The sequence below is a fragment of the Ambystoma mexicanum genome, chromosome 4p (assembly GCF_040938575.1).
Source record: "Ambystoma mexicanum isolate Mex_15411 chromosome 4p, UKY_AmexF1_1, whole genome shotgun sequence".
NCBI lineage: Eukaryota > Metazoa > Chordata > Amphibia > Caudata > Ambystomatidae > Ambystoma > Ambystoma mexicanum.
The window spans coordinates 1186813509-1186834954 of record NC_090927.1 but is presented as its reverse complement, the minus strand read 5'-3'; the positions used below and the strand labels follow the sequence as shown (position 1 = coordinate 1186834954).

General features: G+C 42.1%; 1 protein-coding gene across 6 annotated transcripts in view; it reads right to left on the bottom strand.

The window, feature by feature from the left end:
- The window catches only part of STXBP5 (syntaxin binding protein 5), a 2430573-nt gene that overhangs the window by 1687495 nt on the left and 721632 nt on the right, over positions 1-21446 (bottom strand). For all 6 annotated transcript variants that reach the window (XM_069606830.1, XM_069606829.1, XM_069606831.1 and 3 more), the window contains exons 7-9: positions 20076-20159; positions 17760-17883; positions 11184-11262 (exon numbers count right to left, since the gene is read on the bottom strand). In XM_069606830.1, coding sequence (XP_069462931.1) covers positions 11184-11262; positions 17760-17883; positions 20076-20159 — 287 coding nt within the window. The remainder of the gene's footprint in view (positions 1-11183; positions 11263-17759; positions 17884-20075; positions 20160-21446) is intronic.

The window sequence follows — 21446 nt, the reverse complement described above, 5'->3', positions numbered from 1 at the left end:
AGCGCTTGATCTTTTCTGAGGTCTTGGCCATACCGGGATGTCCTTCCATTAAAGAATCGTGATAACAAGAGATTACTTTTTTCTGTAAATCTGCGCTGGGTAGGTATAATCGTTCTTGGAAATACAATAAGTTGTCCTTTACTGCAAAGTCCTTTCCCTGCAGATGCCAATTCTGTATGTCTGCTGGAGTTACAAGTTGCCTGGCCTTATCCTTAACTTCCTCTATGGATTCTGTGGCGATTACACCCAGGATTCTTTGTTCGGGAATGATTGGTACAGGTTTAGGGTTGATCAAGTGTTCTTCCACTCCCATCCGAGAAAGGGCATCAGCTTTACCGTTCTTTGTACCAGGTCGATAGGTAATTATGAAGTCAAACTCTGCAAAGAATAATGCCCAACGGAGTTGTCTAGAGGATTGGGCTTTTGCGGTTTTCAAATATTGCAGGTTTCGGTGATCCGTAATCACAGTAACGGTGTGTCGGGCCCCCAGCAGATAATGCTGCCAAGCCTTAAAGACAGACTTGATAGCCAGAAGTTCCAGGAGTTCAGGGATCAAAGGTAACGGATATCTATTCTTAACGGTGATCTGGTTCAGGGAGCGATAATCTATACAAGTTCTAAGGTCTCCTTCCTTTTTTGGAACGAAGAACAAAGCTGAAGAAGCAGGGGACTTGGAAGGACGAATAAACCCATTTGCCAGGTATTGATCCAGGTATTGTCGAAGGTGAAGGTTTTCAGGCTCGGTGAGGGCATAAATTCTACTACAAGGAGGAGTAGATCCAGGTATCAGGTCTATCTGGCAGTCATAAGACCTATGAGGAGGTAGAGAGTTAGCCTGATCCTTCCGGAAAACATCTTGGTATTCTAGGTATTCGGGAGGTAACTGGGGAGTCTCTGAAGAAATTGCTGCCAGTGCAACACCAGGTGGAGGGTGACAAGTAGAGACACATTCTGGAAACTGGACCGTTCTTGCTCGCCAATCGATCAGAGGATTGTGTTTCTCTAACCAAGGTATTCCTAGAATAATCTGAAACTGAGGGGCCTTGATCACATCGAACACAATCTTCTCATGGTGTCCATCTTGACTTACTAGCGTCACCTCTTGAGTGGTATGCGTTACTGGCCCGGAGGCTATCTCTGTACCATCCACCGTAGTAATGACGTCCTTTACAGCCTTGGGACAAAGAGTTAGATTCATCCTCAAAACCATTTCATGATCCACATAATTGCCGATGGCACCGCTGTCGACGTAAGCTTCAATTGCATGTAATCGATCTGGATTATCAGGGCTAATGAGGACCATAGGTATCACGAAATGCGAGGTCACGGAACTGGTTTTCACGCTCGGCAAGAGGACCTCTATTCTTGTCGGGCGAGGTCGTTTCCCTGCTCAGAGTTTGTAACTTTGGTAACTGCAGCTCCTACTGCCTTCTTGGCAGGTTTCACCGGACAGTCTCGAAGAAAGTGCCCTGAGTTTCCGCAATAGAGGCATATTTGCAACTGTTTTCTCCTTTCCCGCTCCTTTTGTGTTAGAGGACCTTTCAGACCCCCTATTTGCATGGGTTCCCCGGGGTCTACTCCTTTGGAAGGAGTTGGCGGTTTGGAAAATACTCGAGCATCAAACTTGGAACGATCGGCCTTCCTGTTCTGCAGTCTGTGATCTATTTGAACGACTAAGTCTATATAGTCCGAACAATCTTGTGGGGGATTCACTACTTGGGCTAACACATCTTTGAGCTCTCCACGTAGACCTCTATAAAACAGCGTAATCCTTTTGTCCTCAGGCCATTGAGTTTCCACTATCAGTCTGTTGAAAGACGCAATATAAGCCAAAAGGTCTCGATTACCTTGTCGCAACGAAAGAAGCTCATTGTCCAAGGCCTGCCCCTGTGAATGTCTTGCGAACAGTTTTTCCATACTGAGCTGAAAAGCTTGAAAATCATGGAGGACCGGATCATCTTGATTTACTAGAGGGATCGACCAGTCTGCCGCATTGCCACTAAGGTACGAAAGCACGAAAGCTACTTTAGCTTGATCAGTTGGAAAGGCTGCTGGCCGGCATAAGAAATGCAACCGGCACTGATTGATAAATACTGCAAACCTCTTTGGGTCACCAGAAAATCGTTCGGGCGGAGCCAGAGGTACATTCCCAGGTAGGTTGATCTGCACTGGATTCATAGAGGATGTAGAAGGAAGATTTCCCCCAGATGCGGGTAACGGGGTCTGTCCGGCTTGTGACTGTAGCAATTGTCTAGCGAGATCATCTGTTCGCTCCTTGGAAATAATCAGTTCCCTTCTTAGAGCGTTCGTTTCCTGACGGGCTGCATGCACTTCTGCCCTTAGTTCCCCAAGTAACTGGGCTAGCTGGTCGGTATCCGAGGTTTCCATAGCGCCTGGACGGGAGTTTTGTGGTAGGCTTTGCGTTCTGTTACGCTCACCTGATTCCCGTAGAGGCGCCGGTCTTGACTGGGCGTGTACCGTATCTGCAAAGGTGATGTGTAACACACGGCTGGCTCTTTGGGATGGACCTCTGCGCACTGTATGTCTGACTTGAAGGGTAAGATGTCTGCAGATAGAAAATATGGGATTAAGGAACTGGGTTATTGAATGTCTCTCTCTTCTTCCCTTTCTCTTCTCCTGTAGAACCCCAAAGGTTAACGCTCTTACCTTAGGTAAGTGAACGCCGTGCTCTCCATCTGCCTCGGGGCAGGGTGCTGTAACCAGTTTCTTCACTGGATAAGGGGAGCAGGCCTCTTGACTTCAGAGGACTGCTGCCCGTCGTTTACTGCACGAACGGTAAGTTTCGAGTAATTCAAATGTCTTTAAAGTCTTTAGTAATGATGTTTCTTGTTTTGCAGGGTTCCGGCGATGGCGGATGACGGGCTGAAGTGAGTTGAAGATGGAGCCCGTGTGATGAATAGAAGCGCCTGGAAGCACGTAAGTAAGCGCTTGTTGCCTGCTTCACGATGCGCTCTAACTGTCTTTTTATTTTGCAGGTACAAGTTCGGAGCGGCTGCAGGGTGCCGGAATACCCACTGGGTTAGATGTGGAAAGGAGTAATGGCACGTGAGTATTAAAGTTCCCCAATGTCTTTAAACGCACCTTGTTTTGTCTTTCAGATGCGGGATGCAGCGCCGAAGGCCTCCGGAGCGTGCGAAGAGTTGGTAAGCTTTTGTCTTTCAGATGCCGGAATGCAGTGTGAAGACCTCCGGAGCGCACGAAGAGTAGGTAAGCCTTTGTCTTTCAGATGCCGGAATGCAGCGCGAGGCGTTGGTGACAGCCGATGGACCAGGTAAGTGAAGAGCTGTCACTGAAGACCGTAATGCTAACCTGTTCTTTCTTGTCTTTATAAGTGTTGCTGAAGACTGGATTCAGCATGGTAAGCCTTTTTCCTTAGGCCCAGGATCAGATGCAGAAGACACGATGAGCGTTCTGCTGCAGAGGATGCAGAATAACGCAAAGCAAGATTCATCCATCGGGTGTGGTTTAAATAGCCTCCTGTAGTGCTTAGGTGTCTCCTTCCACAGCCACGCCTAGGTAAGAAAAGAGTTCCTGCTTTCCAGAAGAGTTCCAGTGTTCTGAATCTAGGGAGTGGCTCCTGCCCCACCCAACAGGAAAAGTAGTTCCAAACAGAAGAGGATCAGAGGCTCAACTGGCAGGCAAGTAAGCAGCATGGTCTGCTGCAGGTAAGTCCACCCAAGCATTATGAGCCCGGCGCTTCCAGCGCTGGGACTGGGCATATTTATGAGCCTGGTGCCACTGGCGCCAGGACTAGGTCCAAAAGGTCCCAATTGGGACTGGTTGGCACTCGGAACCTGGGTTATGGATCTGCTTCCAAGGGAGTTGGGAAAACCCTGACCTTTTGGAAGCAGAGATCATGACAAGAATATGGCAAAATACTGCTTTATTATCAATTCAATAAAGTAGGGAAACCTGGTGAACAAACAGATTGTAGCTCACACACTCTCAATGCATTTCGGTTACACAAAAGTTTTTATACCTCGACATACATCAGCTATGACGTCATCCTACGTGGCTAAGAGTAAAAACCTACTGGGTGGAGGGATTGGTTAAGGGAAACGTATATATATAGTTTGGTTAAGTGTTGATATCATCATTGGATGCCTCTCATCTGGTAGGCACACCTTGAACCACCTCCAACTACGTAAACTACAAGTAGTAACGCAATACGAGCACCGGATAGGCCCGTGCAACAATGTATAGTCCACCATTACATATACCCTCATGATTGGTTGGCACTCTTGCCAACCTTGGACATCCGTCTCGTTAGCAGCACATACTCAACAAGACCCAGGTGTAAGGGAACAACGTCAGGCAACTGCCTTTCTTAGCTAATTAGCCTACCACCACTCATTAGTTAGGCCCCAAGCCAAGCCTTATTCTTTGTAGTTGACCTTGCTGACTGTTCTCTTCCTCTGAACCTTAAAGGGAGTGAAGGTACATTGCTATCTCCATCTGGAGCATTATTAATATGCCTTGTTTTCCAGTCCTGAATCACATGTGAGGAGTCCATGATTTTGTCCATGTTGCCCTTTTATTTAATGTTATTTGATTCAATTCAATTATATAAGGTGCTATTACTCTCCTTGGCTTCTGGAGACTTGGTTGCTCCATTCTGCAGGTGCTTTCTGCATCTTTAATTGAACAATACTTGGCATTTGCAATTGTTCACTCCTTTACTTAATCTAAGAGAAATATGTTGTGCATACTATAAGAAACTCATAGTGGCAACAATTAAACCAGACACAAGTGATCACTGTTCAAGGGTGTTTATTGAACAATGAACACTGTATGCAGGTTGGAAAAATTCTTACTCTAAACCTAAATCTAAGATGGGAGCAAGCGTCGACCATCAAATGAAAAATAAGGCAGTCCTAGTGGCATTGTGTCAAATAAAAAGGCCTAAACTAAAAAACCTATGGCCAGACCTTACAACTAATACAAAACAGGGTGTGGCATAGTTTAAGAAAAGAAAGAAGTGTTCTTAAACAATATGTCAAGGTGAGGTAGCTTGAGTCTACCTTCCCCACATTTTGAGCATGGGGAATGGTGGGATTTTGGAGCACAGCACACACTTGAGCTTTCCTAGCACGAGTCAACAGTTCTGTTCCAGTCTATCAGGAGCCTCGATTGCCAAGTCCCGTTTCTCTGGAAAGTCTCTGGTCTCCGAGGGCCTGATGTTTTCAAATTACCAAAAAGTTCTGTTAACAAGAACGTTTGTTTCCACAGTTCAAGTTCGGTGATGGTTTCACCCTGGGTCTCACTCTTCTGGGCACTGACCCTTCAACTGTCCTTATCAATAAAGGCCTTCAGTAGCTGAGTCTCCTGCTTCCGAGGGCCTGATGGGCTCACAAAAAAACAATAACATACACAACGTTCCTTCACATATGTCTCTCGGGTGATCTAGGCATAGACCCCTCTCGACTTTCAGTCTCCCTTCTTGGGTGATGGATTTACCCCTGGATCTCACTCGTTCGGGTTCGGACCCTTCTCAAATGTTCATGTCTTTTAAAACAGTTCCAGTGGACATCCCTCAGTCGGGTTCACGCTTGCTAACTTCACATTCACTTTACTCTCACATGTTGTGGGATTCACTTCCCTTTCTTGCCTTCTCTCAACGCAGGATTCACTTCCCTTGCTTTCACACAGTTTGTAGATCAAAGTCTTTCGACTGTACAGGGATTTTACTAGACCTCCTGTATGACCACGTTGACCGCTTTTGGTGGCTCTCCTACGGCCTTCTGGTACTTACACTTTTCATAGTTCATTGAGCTTGGTTCAAACTTGCCACTTTGCGATTCTCCCTACACACAGCCCAGATTATCGGTTCTCCCCTCGACTCACCGGCTGTGATGAACCGCTTGGCTTTCAGCTTCCCTGAAGTCAAGGTCAGTACCACGGTCGCGGGAGTTTCCCTCACTCCTGCTTATCAGTGTAGGCCTGCCCTGTGTAACGTTGACATCAGCTGTATGACACTTGAGCTATTGTTCGCCGTCTTATGCTCTCTCCCTCAAAGGGTCCGCGGGCCTGGAATAAAAGAGCAACGTCGCTTCCCTCCTCGCCACCCTCTCGATTCCCACCACTTTTCTCCTTCTCTTGAACTGCTGAGCCTGCCCAGCATTCTCGTTGTGCTGTCTGCCATGCCCGTACTCTGCTCTCTGGCTCCATCTTTTATCCCTGTGGGGGAGGGAAAAGGCCGTCAGGTGTGCATGATTATGGTCAGTTGCCTGACTTTGCCTGACCCTTGTATTGGGACATGTCAGGTAAATGGTTCTGGTGTTAGTCCATTGTCCTCTGTGTTGTGCAAACGTGTTTGTGTCGGAAAAGGGGGGGGGCAGCGGGGCAGTGGTTTTGAATGTCCTACGTGAGATGGTGGGGAAAAGGTGTCAAAGGAAGGGCGATAGAGTCTGGCCCGTCAGTGTCGCACTCCTGCAGGACCGCCCATTCAGGTGATCGTCCCTCACTGGACCACCTCCAGGCACTGGATCCAATAGCAATGGCCATTTCCTAGCCACCTGGATGACGGATGCTCGAGGTTTAGGTAGGGAGACACCTTCAGGTTTCTCACAATACATAGTTTATCCTCTTAGATTCATGTAGTTGCTTTGGCTGCGGCATCCTTGATTATGAACCAAGCAAATGCCCTTTGTTCTTGCACAAATGTGTATTCCACTGCCTGTCAGCATTGCAGCCTTGATTTCCCATCTTGAGGCTTCTTGCTTACTATCATATGATGCCGATGTGTTCTATTTTCTACTTTAGCAAGCTTCTGTGTGTCTCATCTACCTTGCGTTTCTGCATATTTACATGGATTACATCTCTTGTCACTTATCTTCTTAGTGTATATGGTTTTCTTAATATTTGCATATAGGCTTAGTCACTTCACTCAAATCTTTGTTCTTCAATTATTCAAACAGAGTTCAGTGCGTCCATGTATCTTCTCTCTTTAATGGCGTCACATTACATCTGCCAGACTTCAATTATAGTTCTGCGTCCAGCGGTGTCTGCAGGTTCATGTCTACCACATCAGTTTGAGGGTAGATTCGATACTGTTGTCTGAGCGCATAATGTCTTTCATACCTTCGATGTGGTATTGGGATGATAACAGGTGTCAGGCACAGTGTTTTCTTCTTCTTCCAGTATGACGGAGGTAAAGGGGTGGGCTCTATAATTGACGCATACATTTGCCTCTCATCAACTTCTAGTTACATAAGTGTATCACAAGACAGCTGAAAGTTTCGCATTTGTTCTATATCATGCTCAATGATTCTGCTTACTTTAATCCCGTTGGGTCTAGCAGAGGAGTGAAAACATGTAAGGCGGCACTCTGCTCTGGGCACTACAAACATGACGCTGCACCATTAAAAGGGAGAGTGAATAAAGCATCATTGATAAGGGAATTCTATTATACAGTTATATTTATTTCACAGCATAAGTCGTCTGCCTCATTTTGAGTACGGATCGCCACTTTTCATCAAATCCATGATGAGCATTTGTTGAAACTCTTAACGACTGGGTGGGTCGAATTGAGGTGCACATGAATATTCACCAGATTCACATGACTTACTGTTCTGCATACACACTCAGCAATTGTGGTAAATCTATCACACAATACTCCCTGGACGGACAGAATGCTACTTTTTCAACATTTACCCATATAATTTAAACATAGCTCTAAATTTGTGTCTTGCCAAGGCAGATGAAAACAGGATTTTCGTTGATGGGTGAAAGCCCATTGAAGTTAATGGGGGTATAGGGAGCTTGGCGGGGGAGTCAGCTGATTGCAAGGCGTGTGACACCCCCAAAAACGTGTGAGTTGAGAGCTATGATATAAAATAGATTGCTGCCATGGTGGACTGGACATAAGGCAACAGTTTACTTGGTACAAACTAAATCGATAAATCAGCCTCTGCACCAGGCACACAATGCATAAATAAATAGGGTTGTGTATCCGATGGTATACTAATTGGCACTTGTACAGCTTTAAATGCTGCCGATTTGTTTGTGGAAAATTACATGCCAAAGGCTGTGTGCGTGTTTGTAAGATTTTGTAGTTTGGAGTGACCTACTACATGGGCTATTTTAGAAGTTGTGTGAGTGATCAGATTGTGGTGATGCAATTTTGTTACGGACTATAAGATGTTCCAGAATAGGAGGACTAAAAACTGTATGTGGGAAACCCCATTTAAAGTCGCAGACACACGGGGTAGAACAATAATGCAAACAGAATGGTGTCTTACGACAAGCTGTAACAAAAAACTATTCCATTTAGTAGCCTCAATCCTATACTGGCAATACAAAAAGTACAATTGCCACTAGACCTGTACGGACTCTCTCTGCATTTGTTTTATTTATAAGTAAATTGGATACAATACCTTCTGAAAAGATTGATTTCAAAAACGACATTTTATCATAACTTGTTTATTGATCATTTGGTTTTTATTTTATTTTTTCTTTTGTAAACATCATTGCAAAACCAGTAATAGAAAAATGACAATCACTCATTGACATTACATTAAAACTTAATGAAACTGATACACCTAAAATCTAATTTAGTACAATTACATTGTCTAACACCACACCATATTGTGATCTCATATAAACACATTAATCTGAATCACTTCCATCCTCACTCAAAAAACCCATTCATACTTGTGCAAAAAAGCAGTGATAACCATTTAGTTAGAAAAAAACGACAGGCCTAACCTTTAGACCCTTGATGCTAGACAATATTGGTCACCCTCAATCAAATGCATCAATTGTTTGATATACTGTTGGCATATAATGTAAATCATTCTAATATATTAAATCGACACATCTTTCATATAACACAAGCAAAAACACAATCCTATTCCTGAAGGGATTTTAAACTGTTGTGTAAACTTGAGTTTCGGGCCAGACTTGAAGAAAGTATCCTGCCAGAGCCCTCAGATCACATTGGTATTTGTAGACATAGTTTTTTCCATCAAGTCCGTTACTTTCTCTAGCATGTTTGATTTAACAATGTTGTATGCTGAAGCTCTATCTTCGGTAGGTGATGCAACTTCTCTGTCTCAACAACCCATCGATCATCCGTGGTGCTTAAGAACGGCGAGATCACTATTTGCTGCTGATAATTCCACAGGGGTGAACCCGGGGTACGGACCCTGCACAACTTGGAACCGGAGGAACTGAACCGATCCCAAGGTCAATTTCAAGGGGTGCTGCTGGTAAATCAATATTATATGCCCATAGGGCAGCTCATCCCAATGCGGTCTATTTATGAAAAACGTCTCTCCCTCCTCGATTTCTCACATGTCACAAATGCAAATCCGCAGTGCGATGTAAATGGCTGTTCAAAAACTTCAAATACTGGAGTTCGAACCATCAAGGTATACTTCATCAAAAATACTTAAAACACGGTTAAATATTCTGCCACATACATACCATATACAAAAAGAACATACACACATAAGAATGCTATTCCCAAATTACATAAACCAAATCTCAAAAACATAACATACACTGACATTCGTTCTTGCACAAATGATGTCCTTCACTTTTTGCACTTTCATTGGCCTCTTGGACTGAATGACTGTTATTCTTGTTTACATGCTTATATTCTGGTATACCTTCATTGACCAGATGTTTTGGGGGCCTTTTGAATATTACCGAAAAGTATTGCACACTAAATGCTAGTGTATGGGTTATGCTTTTGAGCTTTGGTTTGTGTAATTTTGGAATAGCATTGTCTCATATGATATTTGTATGTGGCAGAATATTCAACAGGTTTTGAAGCTTTTTTGATGATTAATAAATGCATGTGATTTATACCTTGATCGTGCTCAGTCAACGATTCTGGCTCGGGCTCAAGTATTGAAATAGATACTACTATTTGGAATTCTTGATATCTTAGTGACAGCTTGTCTTGAGACACCATTCTGTGTTTGCGTAATAGGAGCAAGCAGACTATGCTGCTGAAAGGACTGTGCAGGAAGTTTGCGTGGGTGGCAAGAGTCTAGAGTATTCTATGCTGCAGTAGCAGGTTATCTGCCTTTTTGCAAGATGTGTGCTTCCATCCGGGTGCTGCAATCATGGTGCTGCAGCTGTGTGAGTGGTACATAAGGGTAGGCCGCAACCCTACAGCTGGCAGCAAATAACATTTACTAGAGTGTGTTCTCGGCTGATTTCGCCACTGATGGACCATTGTTCTGAACCACGGATTGCCCAAAGATGCGCTTAAGAGAACGGGGTGACCTGTGGGAAATAGGCAAGGTATTGGAGCTTTTCAGAATGCAGCACATGATCAACGGTGCAAGTTTGAAATTCAAGAACGTTCCAGAGCTAGAAGATTGGGAGACAATATTGAACACTTCCCGAGCCAGATTTTAAGACCTGAAAGTGGTATTTAGCCGCAGTTTGACTGATGGCCTGGAGCTACTGCTGAGAGTTGCCCAACCCCTTGAAAGATATGCAGTGTCAAGAGTGGCAGGTTGCCAATCAAGCACATAGAGTTCTATAGGATATGTTACTAGGGGGTCAGGATGGAGAAGTAGGGCTGAGAAGTTTAGATCCCACTGAAGTTCACGGAGGATGGATCCTCTTAACACAGCAGATTACCGCTTTCCTAACCAAGTGTGCTAATAGCGTTAACTTCCCGTTCCACAGTCAATGCTGGGGCGGGTGGGTCATAACGTCCCAATGTCATTATTAAATGGCCTCGCTTCGCTTTAACTCTGGCTGCCGGGCCATTAGCCCCTGGTATACTACATGGACTAGGTAGGTAACACTATATTATTCAGTATTAGCCACAAAAGGAATCCCTTTTTGTTCAGTGCTCACATTGCATACATATGTACATATACCAGATTGAACTGTGAATCTATATCAACAATACAGAAATTCTAAGCGAACACAAAGCAATTTAAAAAAAATAAGCAATCGTAAAAAGAAATACAAAACAAAATCGGTGTAATGCAAAAAAAACGAAAAACAGCTGGCAGGAGTTTCACATGGATGAACATCAATGATAAATGAGACGCTGTGCGTGTAATATTTTGAACCCAAAATCAAACCAATCTGCAACAGTTGCGCCTATAAACCTAAAAAGTAGTAAAAAATAAAAAAAAATTACGTTTAGAACATGCACACTTCTAATGCATAAGCAAAAATAGGGTTCTTACCCAAATTTGGTCGTTTTATATTCCACTTTGAGGATAGGCTTGCAAGGTTCTGGCTTTTTTCCATCCTTTATCTGTTTCCCTAAAATATTATAGTAAGTCAAATTAAACAATTGAGATTCATTCATTACTCTTTATAGTATCAAAACTGTATTTCTTAAAAGTTGTGCCGACAGTTTAATTTTGAGGCAGCGCAATAAAATAAACAAATAGCGTTTACAAAAAGTTAGGTATGGCACAAAAAACAGTACATCAGAAAATATACCAGAACATGTGAAAATCCTGGCATAAATAGCGCAGTTACTTTTCAAGAGAACACACAGCACTGCAGAGTCTCATCAGATAGCTTTGCTAGCACCATTTAAGATATATATAGATATAGATATATAGGAAAGTACATTTGAGCTAAGTCACACATTCCACGCCACCAAGTAGCCATCGCTGGAAGTTCACCTCCAGTTCGGAGCCACAACAGCAAAGGATTGTGGGTATGCAAATTAGCTCAAATGCAAACCTTTTTCTCCAGGAAATGGTCTTGGTCTAAGAGGGCAGTGCTACTTTATACATAACTTACTCATCCCACTTGCTCAAACGGACTTTCCTACTTTCACATTTCAGGTGAAAGGATTTTTTTTTCAAACCTTTTTAAACACACCATAACTTTCTTGGTGTATGTATGTGTATGTATATATATCTCTATATATATATTTATTAGATTCTGCTGAACGTGTTGAGGTTCCAAATTACAGAAACTTTGCATGGTGCAAATGCAACTCTGAACGGTAATAGCACTAAGGCAGAAATTGCCCTAGTGCAAGAAATGTACTCTTTCATTGCATTTTTTCACTAGGGCAATGTTTCCTGTAGTGTTAGAAGTGCCTGGTATTAGTAATAGGGGAATATGTGCCTAAGTGCAAAAATGAATTGAAGGCATACTTTTTTTTTTACATAAGGGCACTTTTTGTCCAACTGCTAATACCACGCAAAACTGACTTGCACAAGAGCAAAGTTTCTGCAATATGGCTCCAGAGCTCCCATTCTACATTCAGCCAATTTGAGAGGGTAATGCAAAGAAAGTTTAACGCTGTGTTAGTCCGGTTTAAAAAAAAAAAATGTAAACATTTAAAAAAAAAATTTAAAAAATCACACAAGATGCAGATTTTGATACTTTTTATTGGACAAACTAAAAATAGTATGCAGAGATGGAAAAAAGCATTAGCTTTCGAAGTTCCACAGATATATTTTGTCAGATGGTGCAGTTTGAAATGATTCGCAAAGATTAAGACACAGCAAAGTTTGTTCTCAAAATGAAGGAGGAAAAAAAAGCATTTTAAACTTCATTGGCTGAATGAACAATATGCCTGCGATGTGGGTATGAAAATTGCGCGCTCATCTAAAAGAACATACAAACTCACCATGACACTATGGAAGGCTCCACGTCGGACTTCTGCCGAGGCATAGTCATGCCTTGTGTCGTTGAGCACTTTGAACAGAAGCACAAACTTAGGGTTTTGGTTTAAAAAATCATTTTGGTATATATGGCATGAATGAGGAAACCTCCCAGAAAAATTAGAGTTTGTTTTTGCTTTCTTTTCAGAAATCTTTTTTCAAACTTGCCAAATTTTGAGACTCCCAAATATGTTGTGGGGGCCTAGAGATGTAAGTATGTAGAAGGCTTTGCCCTCTGTGTTCTTGGCTCACCATGAGATAAGCACATTCCAGACATCCCCCCCGGTGCAGCAAACACCTCTCTCCAGCTGGCTCCCCTTTCGGCACTGCGCACCCCATAGAACACAGTTGAGTTTCAATGATAAATTCGGTCCAATTGATTGTATACAGTCCTCCACCTTTTCCTTCTCATGCCTTCCTTGAGACTCTTATCCATTTTCCACCATCATCCCAACTATCTACCAGACTTTGCTCCTCCCTACCAGTACTGCATAAAACTCCTCCTTTGGACCTTGGCTGAAAGTTGGCCATAATGTGTCAAAGCAAATATATGTTCAAACTGCTGTCTTTAAGGTTAAGCATCTTCATGTACTTCATCTCCCACATCTTTATGTGGTGCTCAATAGGCAACCTTTTAGACTATCACCAATTACATCTTCCAATGAGTGTCCATCCTGTGAGACATGTCGACACACTGGTGTTTCTTTTTTCTGGTTCGAGATGTTGCATCTGTGTAGGTTCATCTTTTCATGCAGCTCCTTGCAGATCTCACCTACATAACTTCCTTGCATGCATTTTGGAATATAAGATTTTCTATGTCCCTTGTATCTGTATTATTTGGTTCTGTGGGGTTATGTAATGTCAGATCCGATGGGGTTGTGTTAGCTCGTTTTGCATCTCCTGATGTTACAGTGGTACGTTTCAGGACTATGTTGTTCTTGATCTAGTGGAAATGTACGCCTGGTAAGACACTGTGCTGGGTTTCTCGGTTGTTGGCATGCAATTATGGGAACTTCTTTGAAGATGTTGCTAATCAATCCTGCTGAATACGGTTGTAGAACCTTAGCAATCCTATTCAGTTGTGTTAGGGCTGGATGCTAGGCAACAACCAAAGGAATTTGTTCTGGGTCTGGGGTCTGTATTGCAGGAGGTTTTTTCTCTGGGTATATTAAATGCACGGTCGAATTCCCTGTCAATGTTTCCGACTGAGTGACCCTTCTGCAAGAAGGATGTGCTGAGTGTAGCAAGTTGCTTGCCCCTTGTTTTTCAGTTGGAGCATATGCATTGGTATCGAAGGGCCTGGATGTAGATAATGGACTGCTCTGTGTGGTTTCGGTGCCAACTTTCCTGTGCAGATAATTGTTCGTTCTGGTGGGATTCTTGTATACGGTTGTTACTAGATGGCCGTTTCTTCCAACTGAGATGGATGTATCTAGGAAATGTATGGACTTTTTGGAGTGTTACATGGTGAACTTGATGTATTGGTGGAAGCAAGTTAGTCAAGAAATTGTTCAAGAGTTTCTTCACCTTTTGTCCAAATCAAAAGTAGGCCATCAATAGAACACAGGTATGTTAGTGGTTTCAAGGACTGTTGTAAGAACTCTTGTTTGAGGTCCATCATGAAAGGGTTAGCATATTGAGTTTTCATTTTTGTGCCCATGCTGGTTCCGGTCTTTTGTAGGTAGTGTCTTCCATTGAAGCAGACATTTTTGTGTGTGAGACTGAATCTCATGAAATCAGCGATAGCTTTTCGCAGGAATTTATGACATGTAACAAGTGCGTCATCATGTGGAATGTTGGATTAAAGTACAGTGACATCCAACATGGCCACAAGTTCATCCAGTGTTACATAGTATATCTCTTGAATCTTTCTGACGAAATGCGTTGTGTCCATCAGCAGAGGTTTTAGGATGGATTCAATATATCCTGATATGGCTTTTTGCCAATTATTTAGTCCAGAGATGATCGGGTAGCCTGTATTTCCTGGCTTGTGGATTTTTGACAGCAAATAAAAGTCCCAGGAGTTGGATTGTTTGGTAACATATGCAAGAGGTGTTCCTCAGTGCTGCCTGGCATGGATTTGATACAGAGTTTGTTTGTACCCCATGGTGGAGTCATTACTAAGTTCCTGGTAGTATGAAGTAGCTTGTAGTTCCAAAGTTTCATCAACATCGTCCTAATGAGTTGGTAATGAAAGCCTTTTTGATTATTAACAGTAACAGAAAGCATTTTCAGAGCTAGAAATTGTTAGTATGCAATCTCTGATAATGTATAAGAAGGGTCTATAGTTTCTTTTAAAAAAAACAATAGCAGAAAACTTGATTGTTGTGATAAAGAAATGGCAGCATTCAGGTCTGAAAACAACTGCATTGAGAAGTGTATACAAAGAAGAACTGGAAAAGGGGTGCAGAGCCCCAAGGCTGTACCTCTTGATACCACCAACTGATACTTTTTTTTAAGTATATCCCGCTAGCGATCCTTGGTTTCTGAAGCTTTATCAATGCATAAAAACATTGATTCCAAAGCACTTTTAAATGTAGACTGTTCTCAAATCATTGTGTTCCCTGCTTGCAGGACATTTTACAGTCTTTTAGATGCGCTAGAAACTGTAGACCTGTATTTCATTCCATGCATACTATTCCTTCAAAACGTTATATTTTAATTTTATCACTTTGCTTTGAGAATAATTTGTTCTGATTTATTTCTTTACATACAATTTCACTTTTCCACCATCTGATAAAATAAATCTGTTGGCCTATGAAAGTTAAATGCACGGCTCCATCCGGGCATATCATTTTCAGTTAGTCCAATAAAAGATATCAAAGCCTTCACCTTGTGTGATTTTAAAAGTGGACTGAGATGGTGCCAGACTTTTTTCTGCTCCATATATAGTGAAACTATACTTTCAGGAGTATTTTCTGGCACATATTTTGCAAAAAAAAAAAGATTCTTATAGCTTGAATAGTCTACATGTTTTGAAATCTTTCACATTCTTCACCAGGACACTATTGGCAGTAACAAACCAGAAAAGTACTTAAACAAAAATATTGTTGACCTTCTAGGGCAACACAATATTGCATTCAAAACATGCATATGTAAAGCAAACTAACCAGTTTCCTTTAGTTGAAAATAAATCAATAGGATTGGATACTTGTAGCCGTTCAAAGGAATTTTTGCTTGCTGGTACATAACCTATCCTATAAATCATGGTGACAGGAGCTTAGCTAGGTTGTAGGACTTGCAACGAATAGCCAGAATTCCCAACATTGTATGTTAAGGAGGTTGGGGGAAAAATTCCAAGAATGATCTGAAAGTTAGTGTACTAACCTAGCCCAATAAAGGGAAGACATGACAAGTACAAAAAGGATCTGAAACAATGAGAAAAAGTAGCAGCAGTAATTTAAGGCGGGGAATCGAGTATCAGGAGACAAGATAAGGTGAAACTACCAAACCGTAGATCTGAGAACACGTGGAATGTGATATGGGGGTGGGGCATATGGCCTGTAATACAAATCCTGCTTTACAGCTGGATACCAAACCCTTAAATTGGATGCAACTTTGCAAATACCAAAAATCATTCATTGTATATGGTGTAACAGCTGATAATTTCTCTGCTCAAAATGCTGCTTTTTCAGATATATGGTTTGATAATTTGATAGATTCCACTCAATATTATCTCATTCTCACGCTTTATCCTTCTACCATCTTTACTCCGGAAGGTATCTTGATGCTATGAGACACTGTTCTCTCCCTTGTTTTAGATGCTTCTTGACCATGTCTTTATATTCGTTGGAAGTCCTGAGACAAAGATCTGCTCCTGTCCCAGGGATTCATGGGTTAAGTTCCATGATGCTAAATCTCCTTTGACTGACTGCATCTATGTCATTCTATTGATGGGTGGTTGGCTACATCCTAAGGTTTAGTGTTGTTCTTCCCATAGATACATGATGTGTTTTAGACAACAGCACTGCTTTGCCACAACCTATCAGACTCAGAGTGCTGCAGTCCAATCAGCATCAATCATTGTAGTTATTTTTTAACTTCCCTGTTAGTCTGTTCATTTGATCCCTTATGATAATCCAGTTTTGTAAAATGCAATAATAGTTACCAATTTATTTTGTAGTTTTCTAACGGTCATTGCCTGAAATATTTACAACAAACTGAAGCAAACTGTAGTTCTCCAACATTCCTTAACCAATAAAATAAACTTCAAAATCTGATGATGCTTTTAACTTAACTTCAGCAGAAGGACCACACAAACAGGGTGGCAAGGGACATTCTCTTCTGCAGTGATTATATAATGGACTCACTTTGTGCTTTCATAACTTGATTTCACAACACGTTTGTACAATTCTTCCTGCCTGAACAAACGTGTTTCTGTGAGGGTGGTGAAATGCAAACATTTTGGTGTGTCACTACAATCTCTCTGCAACCCCGCCCTCACATACAGCCGATTTATTGTAGCACAAGTGAAAGAACACCACACAATATGTAGTCTACCAACAGTTGCTGCTGTAACCACCATACACTGTTCTCAATGGCATCCCAACACTCATGTCTACACATATTATTTACTGAGGTGGGCTAGCCTCTTTGCTCAGACACCAACTACTACAGGACACACAGAAGTACCCTGGTGCAATTTGGTGTTGGAGTCCAAAGGTACCTTATGGTACATACCAGAGGCTACAACTAAACCTTTCTGGTTGCACACTATGACAGCTACAGAACTCTCTCACCTCCGCCTCACTTTGGTGCCTGCTCGGTGGGGAGAAGTACATCCCACTCAGTCAATGGAGGGTCTCTGAGCTCCTTAGGCCAGGGGTTTAGAAATCTCAGTCTCTCAGAGGGATTCACATTCTCAATTCTGGTTGTCAGTGTGCAGGCTGGCATGTTCCAATCTCTGTAGCGAGAGGGAGGGAGGTTAACATTCTGCACCCCTTGGCTTCCTACCATTGTTTGGATGGTATCTAGCATATATCCGAGAATAGGATTACCTCCATTAATGCAATTTTGTAAGTTCATGAAAAACAAGAAGGAATGAGAACAGGGATGAAATAAATAATTGTGGGGTATAAGACAGAAAATTTAAAAGAGACATTACATTTTTAAAATGTACTCCACACTTACCATGCGGAGCGATTGTCTGTACGGATCTAGCAGGAGATCTTACATTCCATATCGTCAAAGTGCCATCTGAATGGCTACAAATGAACTGCTTTCCTTCGTGATGCCACGCTACTGAATGGATAGCCTGTATATAAGTGAAACGTATTTTTAAAAAATGAAACCGACATTTTTAGCAAAAAATCTAAAACACAATTCCATCGAGTCAAATGAAAAATAAAACATACTTCCAATAACAACTCTATAATGAAACCGGCATTTTGCAAGATATAGAAACACTATTCAGAGCCTATTACTCTACCACCAGTATCCAGCCCCTAATCAATCATAATATATGATACGCTTTGAGTGACAATTAACCACTCCCAATATGATTTAATCAGGCACACATCAGTATTGCAAAGGAAAGATTGAAAAGAGTGGACATAAATATGATGATGAAATGGCATCATTTAATGAACTACAAATGTTTAACCCCCATTACCAGGCACTGTACAGGGAGATCTAGAGTCAAGTCAATGCAGACCTACAAACAGCAAGTTACTGGGTGACGGTTCTGAAAGGCATACATCTGTAACCGTAACCAACAAGAAATCCCACTTCTGGTTGGATACCATCAATCTGCCAGGATCCCGTAATATCACTGCTCGAAATGCCTTAATTAGTTGTGGAACTTGTCACCTGCTCTGGACCAACTGCTACAGTTCCTCTGAACGTAGAACATGTATTGGGGGGCCTAGTGGGAGACCTCTCGAAGTTGATTTTGCTTATTCTTGACTCTGCAATCAGATCTAGTATATAAGGAATGTCACCCATATTGCATCTGATGGAAATAATCTTGCAAAATGTTGCAGAAGCTATTATTAATGAGTCAAGAGCTTGCAAGATATTTTATAATTTCCCATTCAGTAATCTTTTTCAAAAGGATGAACTTTGTTTTACAATGATTAATGATAAACTATTGGCAAGCCATGTATAGCATATGCCTGCAAACCGGGAACATGCAGTATTCATTTCCTCACTGGAAGTAGAAAACTGTATAAAAGCGGACCTTCAATCGACACATTTCTCTTGAAGGACTTAAAAAGGGAAGCTTGGAAAATGTTTCACGGCCTGATTTGCTTTTGTGTTTACACTTTAGGAAACAAGATGGGTCTTTGGAATGTGCCTTTTCCCCCAACTGGTTCTTTACATTTGTTTTTAAGCCAGGCAGATGGCAAAATGTACTACAAAATTTCCTATGATCAGCTGGTAGGCAATGCAATCATCTTTAATCCGCCATTCTGGAACGTGTCTACAGTGCCTAGGATGCAGGGTGGTCCGTCATGCATCGAATATGAAAAATAATGTGAAGTGCCAGGCTGAAACTCTGCACCTAAACGCAATGACACTGTAAAAGTCCCAGATAAAAATATGGGGTGTACGCAAGATAGACCAATCATTTTCTAAGGCCAGTCAAAAAAAAATACTTGGTGGCGACATAGGGGCAATTATGGCATTGGAACGTATTCAGTCCTTTCCAGATTGCTATGGTATCTTTAAAAAGTTGAAATTTGCATACAGCATTTTACCTTTTTCTGATGGAAAGCAAATACCAACTTGTGAACAACGCAAGCCATCTGCATTTCATATGTGGCAATCATTTCAGTTGCAGAAAACCGAACAGGAAACACAGCTTTTCGTCTCATAAAATTACCCAATCAACTCGATGAACTATAAAACTATGTATACAAATGTAGGAACAATGAAATAAACTCATCATGTGGCAACAGCTTAAAAGGGATAGAGAACCACAGTTAACCCCGAAGCGCATTCAGCTCCAATAAGAAAGTAAGACTCCTCACCCATTATGTAAAATGATTTATAGGAGTCCCATGTCCTCAAAAACAAAATCTGCACTAAGAAAAAAAGGAAAGGCATAACACATTACAGATACTCCGGAAGAGGAACGGATGGGCACACACCGAACGCTCTGCACGTTTATAAATAGGGATTCTAAAGGCCACGTTATTAGAGAGTAACTGCATTAAGATGGTTCACATCCGTGGAAATTATGCTAAGCAAAAGGATGTGTATTGCATGTCGTCGGGCTTCAATGTCAGAGTGCTTGCTGCACATATCCATAATTTGGCAAATATGTTGCAAAGGACTCAATTTACAACTATCAGTGTGAAATGGGGAACACCATTGCCACCCTCCCAGTTCCCACAGGTACAACCACAACTGCGTGACACTTTCCTGAACTAGTAACTACTGTAATTAGACTTTGTTTAACATTCAACCCTGCAGCTCATGAAGAAAAACATAGGTTTAATTTACCTCATCATACGTATATCTGTAGTCCGCTTTTTTTGACTTCAGATCCCACAGAACTACTGTACCGGACTCGAAACCAATCAGAAGCTGTAATGAAGATACAAAACATTTGTTGCAACAAAGCATCAACATTACCATTCCAGCCAGGCTCATCACAGTCCCCATTTAGTGAGAGGTGGTGCCTCTCACAAAGCAGCCAATCCCACGAGTCCACCTAAAAACTTACTTCATATCGTACAGTAGGTAAATCGGTATTGTATGAAATTACTGAGGGCAAAAAGTCTGAAGCCCAAAAGTCCGACCCCTATTTGTTCGAATATATATATATATATATATATGGGATACATTACTCACCGTAATCGTATTTCTGATGCTTGTATCTGCTTAGATTCACATGCTGTGCATAGGCCGACATCTAGTGGAAGCTGCGGAGTATTACAGTTTGTTTTTCGAAGTCGAAAAATGGGCGTCGACACAGGGCGTGCCAGTAATACTATCCCTAGTGTGACGTCCCCTGTACCCATGATCCCTCACGCGTCTAGGATCCCCAGATTGTGTTTTTCCTGACATGAGGTAGCATGAGGAGTAGCGTGAGTACAGATAGTCCAAGCAGATAGACAGAAAGGTAAGACTACAAGCAACCATGCGCCTTCTCTCGGAGGGGAGGAAGGGTGGGTCGCATGTGAATCTAAGCAGATACAAGCATCAGAAATACGATTACGGTGAGTAATGTATCCCTTCTGAGGCTTGTGGAATCTGCTTAGATCACATGCTGTGCATAGATTAGCGAGCAGTACCAGAAGAAGGAGGTGGGATGTGAGAAGGGTCATGAGCAAACAGGTGTCTTAGAACCGCTTGTCCCACTTGTGTATCTGCCTTGGAATGAGTGTCAATGCAGTAATGCTGAGTAAAAGTGTGAATAGAGCTCCAAGTAGCTGCTTTGCAAATGGTGTCAAGGGGAACATTTGCAATGAAAGCCAGAGTGGCCCCAATGCCTCTGGTAGAGTGGGCCCTTGGCGTAAAAGGCAGAGTTTTTTCAGAAAGAGAGTAACACAGCTGTATACAGTTGATAATCCACTTTGAGATAGCGCCCTTAGAGACGCGATCCCCCTCTCTGCCTGTAGCTACGGAGACAAACAGTTGATCTGTTTTCCTTAGCGGTCTGGTTTTATTTACATAGTATAAGACCGCCCTACGCACATCTAGGGTGTGTAGTTTCACCTCAGCTGAGCTTTGTGGGTTTTGGAAGAAAGCCGGAAGCTCGATGGACTGGTTTACATGGAACTTGGATATGAATTTTGGTGAGAATCTAGGGTGTGTGCGTAAAACCAGTTTGTCCTTGTGGATAGTAAAGAAAGGATCTTGCACTGACAG